At 43.1% G+C, this 10,441-nt stretch overlaps 1 protein-coding gene across 3 annotated transcripts; it reads right to left on the bottom strand.

Annotated features, from left to right (window-relative positions):
- Positions 1-85: 85 nt before the first annotated feature.
- foxn4 (forkhead box N4) lies at positions 86-7,397 on the bottom strand. 3 transcript variants are annotated; one of them, XM_047591298.1, is made up of 10 exons: positions 5,891-7,397; positions 5,266-5,364; positions 2,872-3,038; positions 2,299-2,411; positions 2,098-2,208; positions 1,872-1,999; positions 1,672-1,768; positions 1,379-1,586; positions 901-1,293; positions 86-801 (listed from the first exon to the last, which is right to left on the bottom strand). In XM_047591298.1, the coding sequence occupies exons 2-10, from the start codon at positions 5,343-5,345 to the stop codon at positions 551-553; spliced, it is 1,548 nt and encodes a 515-aa protein (XP_047447254.1). In that variant the 5' UTR covers positions 5,346-5,364; positions 5,891-7,397; the 3' UTR covers positions 86-550. The 3 variants fall into 3 exon arrangements, with proteins under 3 accessions (XP_047447254.1, XP_047447255.1, XP_047447256.1); XM_047591299.1 differs by lacking the exon at positions 5,891-7,397 and adding an exon at positions 5,606-5,737; XM_047591300.1 differs by lacking the exon at positions 5,891-7,397 and adding an exon at positions 5,689-5,737.
- Between the last annotated feature and the right edge of the window lie 3,044 nt (positions 7,398-10,441).

The raw sequence follows: 10,441 nt of genomic DNA, 5'->3' as shown, positions 1-10,441 counted from the left end.
AGACATGTTAATCACAGCGCGTAGAATATGTAAAAATGCGGATCGCCCGAAGTGTTGGCACACATTTTAGAAGGAGAAGGGCAAATATTGTCAAGTGAAAGCTTTTTTGTGGCAATAGGAATTTTACACATTCAAATATATACAGCAAAAGATTGATAGAGTCATCACTTTCTCCAGCTGCCTTTTATAAATATAAATAAAACATCACAGCAATAATGTCTAGCACAATACAACAGATGAGAGATGGGGAGCTACATTATGGAAAGTCTTTAAACGCAGTGGAAAAACTGTTGGATGCTAACTTACATGTCATTCTCCAAACAGAGTCTTTCAGTCTTTGCTTGGCAAAGCTCGATTCTCGAAGTCTTACACACTTTCTCTTACATCCGCCTCTTTATTTGTCAGCAGTTTTAGCTCTTAATGACCCGGTTCCCAAATCTTTCACTTTTAGTAGCACAAAAGAAACCAGACATCAGACTTCTTCAGGTGGCATCCACAGATATCCACAGACGAATGAATGGATCGTGTTGGAGAAAACAGTTTTAATGCTCTAAAGCAAGGCAATGGGCTTGCTGTTGGCCGCGGCGCCCATGTACTGGGAAGACAGGGGATCCTGGGAGGTGTAGGAGGTGTACAGCCCCGTCACCTGCACGTCTGACAGCGGCAGGTTCGCTCCATTGGAGGCGGGAGGGAGGCTGACACTTCCCAAGTCACAGTCTGATAGTCGTAGGGGTGAGTTACTAAAGGTGCCCAGAGCATCCAGGTTAAAGCTGTCGTCCTTCATTTCTTCCCATAGATTACCTGAGCAGAGAGTTGGTGTTAGTATATTTAAGCAACAACGCTGCAATTATCTTGTAAAAAAAAAAAGAACAAAACTGACAATTACTCAATGTATTTTACCTTGAAGGGCAAAGTCCATGATGCTAGGGTCCAGTGCGTCCACCTCCGTGTGCGTGTCTCCGTGCACGGTGTAGAAATCGTCAGGGGGCTTGCCGGGCTGCTGGGTGAGCGGACTGTGAGAAAGGTCAGGGACTGTGTGGAGGGGAGGCGTCTGGGCCGGTGCAGGGGACATGGGCCCCAGTCGGGCCTGAGCCTGGAGCTGGGCCTGAAGCTGGTGGTGCTGGTGCATGGGTAAACACGGCAGGGACAGCGTGACTATTGGCTGCTGCTGCATCTGGGATGGGACCTGCAGCGGGAGGCCGGTTGGACAGCTGGGCAGCCGGGTCATGCCAGGCTCTAAAGCCTTTCGCCTGCAGTTCTCCGGGCGGTCTGTGATCAGTTTGTCCAGCTCATCTGTGGGAAGCAAGACGGACTGTCAGACTACGCAACAAAATATGAGCTTTAGACTTTTCACGTTTGACAAAAATGAATTTCTCACCAGGGTTAGCCATGCTGCGCCGAATGGCTGGGAGGTCCTTGCGTTTCCACTTCTGCATCTCTTCCTCCATCTTGTCAATTTTGGCAGGGTTCAGCGCCCACAGACAACCCTTGCGGGACGAGCTGCTTGTCTTGTTCTCCACCTTCTCAAAGCATTTGTTCAAGGAGAGATTGTGCCTGACTGAGTTCTTCCATCCGTCAGGCGCAGTCTGCACGCAAACAGGTTGAATATAGTCAGTCACACACTTGATGTACATGCAAGTCTTTGTCTGTAATGGGAACGGGCTACCGTACCTTAAAATAAGGAAAGTGTTCCTTCATAAAGCTATAGATCTCACTGACTGGAAGGCTGCCAGTTTTGCTGTTCTTCAGAGCCATGGCAATCAAACAGCTGAGGAACAAAAACATAGATTGGATGCGATTCAGTACAAATTGGGTGGAAATTAATGAGGAGATTCAGGTGGATATTTTTACTTAATCATATGTGTGCTGACCTGTAGGAGTAGATTGGCTTGGGGAAAGACTTGGGCTGCAGCTCCTGCTCTTGTGGAGCCAGGCGAGGTTGTGTGAAAAGACTTTGGTTGTTGAAAGAAACATTGCTATAAAGCCCCCCAGCAGAACACTAGGAGAAAGAGAGAGGGGAATATTCACAACCTCATCCCATAGTTACCATTTCTCCACTGGTAACCTCAGGCTCTTCGTCAGCTTAAAGCATATTACCTGTTGTCCAGTTTGGGTTAGAGAGTACACCTGCTGGGGTGTGGCCTGGTAGACTGAGGTAGGGCACTGGTATCCAGGAGAGGGCAGGCCATTCATCGAGAACGGAGACATCTGTGGTAAACGAACGCAGGAATGTTTCATTTTAAACTAGCTCCTTAAAACAAATAAAATATATCTTCTTGCGGGGCTGTGAATACTCACACTGCCACTGTGAGTGTTGATGATACTGATTCCCAGAGGGCTGTGCTGCATGTTACTCTGGAGGTGGAGCATTGAGCCCTGACTCGCGGCCATCGTCATGCTGCTCAGTTGAGCTGCAGAGTTGAAGAAATACAAACATATAAATATTTTTCGTATTCATTTTCTTCTTTTGTGGTGGGATATTAGGTTTTGAAGATACTTGTAAGAAGCTCTGTAATATTTAATGTGATGCCGCCTCCCAGGGACAGATTAGAAGTTATAAGGCTTCTTTTATAGATTTCTGCCCAGAATTTAGAAGCAAAAGTTATTAGTTAAACAGTTTAATGTAAGGTCCTTTAAGTGACTCGTCACATTGACTATGTTTGGAAAGATATTGATTGCTCTTTGATTTGTTGTTTCACTTATTAATGGATTAATCTCTGAGAGTTGCTGTCTCTGTGGGCTAATTCTTCTAAATATGTGCTGATATCTGGAGATGGCAGAAATCCAGAAGAATCCAGCGGCACTGGTTCATCCAATCAGAGAGCTGTTGCAGTTTTTGAATGTTTCACTGTCCCCTCCTTGTCACCTCACCTGTCTGTTGCTCCAGCAAGCTGGCCTGGGAGGGCCCGTTGCTGTGGCCTCTGCTATCAGCCATCTGCTGTAGCCGGGGCACATCCACAGAGGTGAGCCATGACAGAGACTGCAGGTCCCCAGGGAGGTCCTCCTCCCTCAGCTGGGAGGGGTCCGTGGTCAGAAGCCTTTCGAGAGAGAGGAGGGAGGAGGGGGGTGGTGGGGGGTTTCGGGGTTAACACGGCTGTCAGCCCAGACACGCATTGATCACAAGTGGAATTAAAATCTAAACACTCGATAGAACATTTTGTCCTTCAAAGTCTAAACCGCTGTAATGAGTCTGACTGTGGAGAAACCGAGATGAAAGCTGCTCGGCAAAGCCGCGTTTTAGCCGTCCAGGAATTACCATAAGAAGATTAACTACAAGTGTTATTTAGCAGTGACAGTCTTAATCAACAATGAGGGAGTTAAATAAGCAAATAAGCTTCATTCAGAGCAAATCATCTGTTGACATTATCGTGTATGTGTTTTTTTTTTTTCTTGTGATCTTTGTTTCCCTTTTCCTCCCAAACTTAACTTTTCTTTTTGTTGCAGGTTGTCATGATTTTTTTTTATACACAAACCAACAAATACATTTTAGATAACAGAATATGTTTATGATTATACAATTTATTTTAAGTTTAAAAAAAAAAACGTGGGATTTGAGTTTAACCAGTGCTCTGCCAGCATCAGTCGACTTTCAGTCTTTTAGATGGTGAGCCTCGACCAGGAAGAAAGAAAAGAGAGGAATCCTCTTGAATCCTCTCCAGTCTTCTCTGCGCACACACTTACTGTGCGAAGGTTTTGTCATCAAGGTCGCTATGACAACACATGCTCTTCAGTTACTTTGTGTGTCTGTGGACATTGCAGGAGTACACACCCCCCAATACACACACACACACACTAAATCTCCTAATAAAAAAAAAAAAATCAACCCTGTGTCAGGTGACCACGGTCTCGACTTACCCATTGGCTGAATCATAAGTAAACAACGCATGAGATCGTTTGAAACATGGGACAGCAGCACATGTTGCCCGCAACAGTTGGCCTTGTCTATTGAAAAATGATCACCTATTGTGTCCCAAACGACAAATCTGCCCAGTGGCACGTGGCTCTATTGTCTTCCCCAGACCCTTCCTTGATTGTGTCTGTCATTTCTTTTCTTCACCCAGCCCTTGCATTAATCTGTTGGAATGACAGCCCTCACATAAGAGGGACAAATAGGATGCCATCTGCTTCCCTGTCCCTTTCCAGCCTCTATCCGCACTGCTCCCCCTCTTGCCTCCCCACCAACCTCCATCGACCCCCCTTGCCCCCACCCACCCCCCTCCACGCCTTAACGGGAAAATCAACGGAGCCTGAGGCCAGAGGGGGTGCAAATGTAGTTTGAGGTCAGGGCTCTGTGTCAGCCGTCTGAATAAGTGACATCACCGCAGCCAGGAATCATGAACACATCCTCAAACACCTCATAATATCTCTGCTGGAGCTCCGGAGCTACTGTATCCGACCGAGGAGCTGAATGAGAGGAACTCTCGTGTCTTTCTGTCTGTCTTTTTGAGTTTTTATGACAACCTTCTGACACTTTAATCCACTAAAGCACCACACAAGTCGGCTCCCTGCAGAAACATACTTGCTTACAAACGAAAAATTCGTATAAATTATGTTAAGGATTTGCTGTAGCTTTGACTTGGCAGATATATTCAAGGTCGTGTATTATAAATGTAGGAAACTTACTTGTGGAATAGGTGACGCATTAGGGGCAACCCCACCTCCTACTCTGTCACTAACAGAGCGTAGAAATTGCTCACTGATGCAAAACATGTTGAGCTGGTGTCCCCATGTATCATCCAGGCCTTTGCAGAAGTTCAACATTAAATATTGTGTCTCCTCCCTTCCTTCTTCCCTCCTTTTCTAATTGGGAGCCACTTGTGCACACTGGTGACCCAGAGCGCCCCATCTCCCCTTGAGCCGGCCAGCCAAGAGGCTCAGGCGCTCCGTGCGCCGACAGCGGGAGTGTAAACAGAGCTGATGGTTTCTGACAGATCCATTCAGACCGAAAATCATTTATTCTTTGGGATTTTTTCTTTCTTTCTCTCGTTTTTTTTTTTTTTTTTCTTCATGCAACCCCCCCATGCACAACAAGAGCTGTCCATCTAGCATTAGATTTAACATAGCGGGTCAGACAGCTTGTTCCAGGAGAATTTAGGAAACACCTCAAAGGGGTTTGATTCTTTAAAAAATATATGTATTTTATCTGCTGACTTGTCTCAGCGTTTAGTGTTTAGGGCCATGTGTAAGAAGAAAATGCCACACTGGTGGCAGCATATGCTGTAACCTCCTAATTTAGCTGAAGATGCTGTGAATAAGAAGTCTAACCTGTAGTCCTGTGGAGACGGGTGATGCCCAGCGTTCTCAATTATTCCTGACATCCTGGACGTTATTCCACCTTCTATCATTTCCTGGGATATGTGGTACCTGTGCAGTTAAGTGAAAAAAATCACAAACTTTAGCTTATGCCCTCAATGTGTCTTCAAACTAAAATAAACAAACTATACTAAACAGTCAATGCAATATTAATCATATTACTCCAGAGCCTTCTTTAAGTAAATAAACATGGTGGTACAAAAAGTGCCATTTAAATAAGTGGAATATAAAATACATATAAAAATTATATGAAACTTGAATCTAAGATAAGAATAAACAACTAGCAGTATACCTTCTACACAGCTAAAGCCTGATTTTTGATCTCTTCATTAATTACTGATTATTTTGAAAGAATAAAGAACTTAATATAATAACCATTAAGCATGCAGAACAAACGTTTTCATAACACTTTTTCACATTTTCCTAGCCTATATTTAGGCGTTTCATTTAGCCTGGCTACAGAAAGTTTATGTTCAAGAAAAATAATTTAAATGACGCTCAACAAAACGATCAATTCGACAAAGACTCGGATGCTGTAAGAGACAAATAATTGAGAGGAGAAAAAAAACGAAATCACCTGTTTTAGTTGATTTTGAGGGATGTGAGCGTCGGCCGTGAGCTCCTCTACTGTATTTCACTGTGTTGCACTTGATTCTCCAAAAACCGTTTTTAAATTTCCCTCTCTGGAGCTGTCCAGCGCTCTGACATGCGCACTGGAGACCTCTTCAGAGCCGCTCAGTGGCCCGGGGGGCAGGATGATCCCATGAGTTTGACAGCTGTTAGTTGTTAATGCAGTGCTTGTCAGCATCCCAGACGACGTCCACACTTCTCACAGCAAACGCTGTAAACGTCGAGGTTGTTTTTGTACTTTCTCTCGTTAAATTCTGGGGACTTTTTTTCCTGTTACTCTCCGTCAACCACAGCCAACAGCAGCCAAAAACACTTCACCTGAAATAAAAGTTAGGCCACACAGCATCCAAACAGCCCAGTCTTCTTATTGCATGCCTCTTAAATATATGAGAACATACATAGGTAGGCCTAAGCTCCCTGTTTGTCCTGTGCGCTTGTTGCTCCAGTGGCACACAGGTGCTCCCCTGTGCGTCTTAAAGGAACAAAAAATACATCAGTTCAGGCCTAAATCCCTCTACACTAAAAAGTAATTGGTCCAGGCTAACTTCAATAAATGCAACTAAAAAACTAAACTAAAGCAAAAAAAAAAAATAAACACAAAAAAAGGAAAAGAAATGAAAAAGAAGGCTTATTAAATATCCATTTTGATCCACCTGTGCTCTTGCGAAGTTATTCCCAGTGAGTCCTTGCTCGGGTCTAAGACGTTGTGACTCGCTACTTGTGGAGGCATCTGTGTATGTGAGTGTGAACTTTTTTTTTTTTAAGGGAAGTGCTTGTAGATAATTTGCTTCCCGCCGCTGTGGCCGCGTCCTGCTCCTCACAGCAGTGGGAAAAAGAGCCGGGGAGGCGGGCAGGGGTAGGGAGGGCAGGGGGCCGAGTGGGCTGCAAGCAGGAGGCGGCAAAAGCTCACATTAGTCTGAGAACAGGTCCTCTTAAGAACATAGAAGGAAAAAAGAAGAGAAACATAACCTCGAGCATGAATGTTGTATCTAGAGTTAATAACGCACCACGATGCGCCGGAGTCCGCTTCCTCATTGAAGATACACGCATTTCATTAAGTCATGCATGATGCAGAATCACTTTTATAAAACTAAAAACAAAGCTCCTATAACTTTAAATAACTTCACATGTACTGAAGAAGTTGTGTGTGCGAATTGACTTATTGTTTCCTTGACTTTCCTGATAGTCTAAAGATGAATCTAACTTTCTGTTGGTGAGAAAATGGACAAGAAACGTAGCTCACATTATAAATACCTGTTTTTATTTACGTTTTCTGAGAAAATGGACCAGTCACCTTCATCTGTCTGATTCTCGCATTAAGCCCTCCGGGGGTCCTGTAACACATCCCTATAGCCCCCTGAAGTGAAAGAGTTACATTTCACCTGTAAAGATACAAATTAAGTTAGATGGCAATTTATATGTTTGATAACTACAATATTACAAGACAGATCACTTAGAATGACAAAAGTCTTCCCTTTTATGCCTCCAGAGTGGAAATGTTTCTGCACCTAAAGAAGCAAGGAGGTATGCCTATGGTCTAATAACCGGCTTACATGTGAAAACCAGTTTGAGATTAAACTGAGGCCGGAAATTAAAGAGGAATTCCTTAAAGCCTGCAGGGAGACTGCAGTGACAGCAGTACCAGTCCCATGGGACATTACAGATGGTAAATCGTCCTGTCACAATAGGCACAATCAATGATTACATGCATGAACGTAACGGACAAAAACAAGACCGTCCTCAGAGAGCAGGTCCTTCAGGTCCTAAAGACCGCCGAGTTATGATCTGGAAGCTGGGTTGAAGACTGAGGGGCAGTGTTTGTGTGCTCAAGTTGTGTGAAACGTCTGAGGGGGAAGAGTTAATAACGACGATGATGGTATAATTTAAGATGACAGCCTGATCCTTTACACCCAGAGCCCGTGAGCAGGACACTGGCCCAGCCCCAACAGCAGGTGTTGATTAAAATAACAGAAACACCTACAGCTGGAACTAGATTAACCAGTGGACAAACTATTGTGATCGCCAATTAAAGCACTCTTAAATTTAACTAGCCTGCTGTAATTGTGCGTATTTGTTTTCTTCTTTTGGATGGGGTGAGGGTGGGGGCGGGTTCCCAACTTTTGTGAGAAATCATGTCAATGTTTTTCATATGGGAAAATAATAAATAAAGTGGTAAAAAATATCCAGATTATCAAATTTGAGATTAGCTGTTGTTTTTTTGTTGTTGTTGTTTTGTTTTATTTTAGACATGTATTAAGACTAGGACAAGGATACAAATGTGAGGACTTGATCACATACATATTGTACTGTTTTTTTCTTGATGGATAAAAGTTAGTTCAGCTTTATTGAAGCATGTTTACGAGTACACATTCAAGGATTTTGTTCTCTGCATTTATCCATTTGAACAGAAAGTGGGGGTTTAGGTGTCAGCCACGGACGTAGAGGGGATTCAACCCCGTGACTAACAGCCAAATTTATGTTAATTTCAACACTTTATCTTTAGACACAGGCGAAGATAACACAATGGAACCTGTCACCTTTGTTGAGATTTCCAGGGGGTTTAATTGACCCGTGTTTCATTCTGTTGGGTGTAGCATTGTCAAAATTGAAATTATTATGGTCACATTTGTGTTGTGTCTGTTTGTGACTGCCGTTCATTTTGGGTCAGGGCAGTTTTGTTGGATTAGTTTTTATTCCACATCATTTATTAAGTGACTTCCTGACCTCTCTATATATCATCTTATGCTGCTGATGTGGCCACTCACTGGTGAAATAAGTGACTGTAAAACTGATACATACTATGTATGAATGTTCAACTTAAAACGATTTGCTGCATAATGTTCAATGTCTGATAACCGACTCACACATATGCATCATCAGAATATTAAACACCATTTCTGACTGTGTTTTAATTCTTTAATTGATGTAAATATCCCGGTAACATTCTCATCATATCACCTAGTCCTGAGGATCTATTGTACACGTTTTCCTAGTTCCCCTATTGCTACAGACATTTTACTATCCTGTCCCTGTGCCCTTGTGCATGCCTGATCAGTCTGACTGCAATAAGATATATATTAATGTCCATGCTTTGGCTCATTTAAGCGATGGCAGTGACCTGTGGGCAGCTCCGGTGACCTGCGCTGGCTGTGTGTGATGAATTTAGATTCGGTACCACCGAGAGCAGGAGGACTCCCCGCTGCTCAGGATAACAGAGTGACGACTCTCCTCCTTTTTTTATGCCTGTTCAGGAGTAATGGGGAAACAATGGGATCACCGCCTGAGGGTCGGCCTGTGTTTGTTGCCTGTGTTTTTGTCTTGCACCAAGTGTTTACTCAAAACTCACCAGACCCTCTGAGAACGAGGTCAGCTCACCCCTCTAATCGCCTCCTCAGGCAGAGACACAGTGTCCCTCGGAACAACGTGTCACCCAGAGTGACCCTCTGGCCGCACAGAGGAAGCGGCTGTCAGCCGCTCTTAGCCAAGGAGCTGCATCGATGTCCTGCCAAAGAGTTTTTTTTTGTTTTTCCCACCGAAGCTTAAACCTGGACAGAGCAGAGTGCCCAGACTGTGAGGCCTGGGGTTGCCCTGTCAAAGGTCAACCAGTACTAGAAGACCACCAGTAGGTTCTGGTGGGCAAATGGGGCAAATGAAGGTCAATTAACAGCAGCATTGGGTTGTTAATATATTCAAATAAAGATATGATAGCAGTAATAGTGAAGTGCAACTTCAAGTACAGCTCAGTTTCAGTCAATAACCTGAAGCAGAATTATCAGTTCACCCAAATCACCGAATGGTTCAATGAGAAATTACAGGGATTGGAACCATGTTGCCATAACTCCAGATAGAAAGCAGTCTGTATGTCTTGTTAAGGTTTCACGATAGCGGTGGCAAATTTGCTGGTGGAAGGGAATTTTATTGTGAAAAATGGGAAATAAAAACAATGTCTATGACTTTCTGGTCTAGCAAGTTTCTGATGGGGTTTACCCACAGAGTTTTTCTATTTAAACCTCAACTTCCCACCAGCTACTCGGATGAGTGGCGAAATGTCTTCAAGAAATCCTACAAGTCCAGTTGCCTTTATTCAAGTGCCATTTGGAACGTAATTTGTTGAACTAATTAGGATCAGCTTTAATTAGGATCAGCTCAACATGCTCCTAAATCATTATTGTATCATCAGACTGAGATGAAGGAATGTAAAAAAAATATATATTACTCTAATGTTTAAGCTGCTTGTGTTTATTTTTTTTTTATCCATTGTTAAGTATTTTAATTCCATGCTGCTTTTTACTTCAACTTCTCCATTATGTTTAATTCACAGCTGTTGTCACTAAAAACATAATAGAGTAAGATTTTTTTTTTTTTTTTTTTGTTTTTACTAAAAACACATGATCAATAAATAAAACGACAACAACCACAGTTTGAATTAGTTGGGGATGTGATAATTAAGGATAATACAGTAACTTGTGCAGTTTATTTTGTTCTTGCTGACGTGGAT

Source organism: Mugil cephalus, chromosome 8, assembly GCF_022458985.1.
Source record: "Mugil cephalus isolate CIBA_MC_2020 chromosome 8, CIBA_Mcephalus_1.1, whole genome shotgun sequence".
NCBI lineage: Eukaryota > Metazoa > Chordata > Actinopteri > Mugiliformes > Mugilidae > Mugil > Mugil cephalus.
Note: the sequence above shows the minus strand (reverse complement) of the source record. Positions and strands in the feature narration are given on the sequence as shown.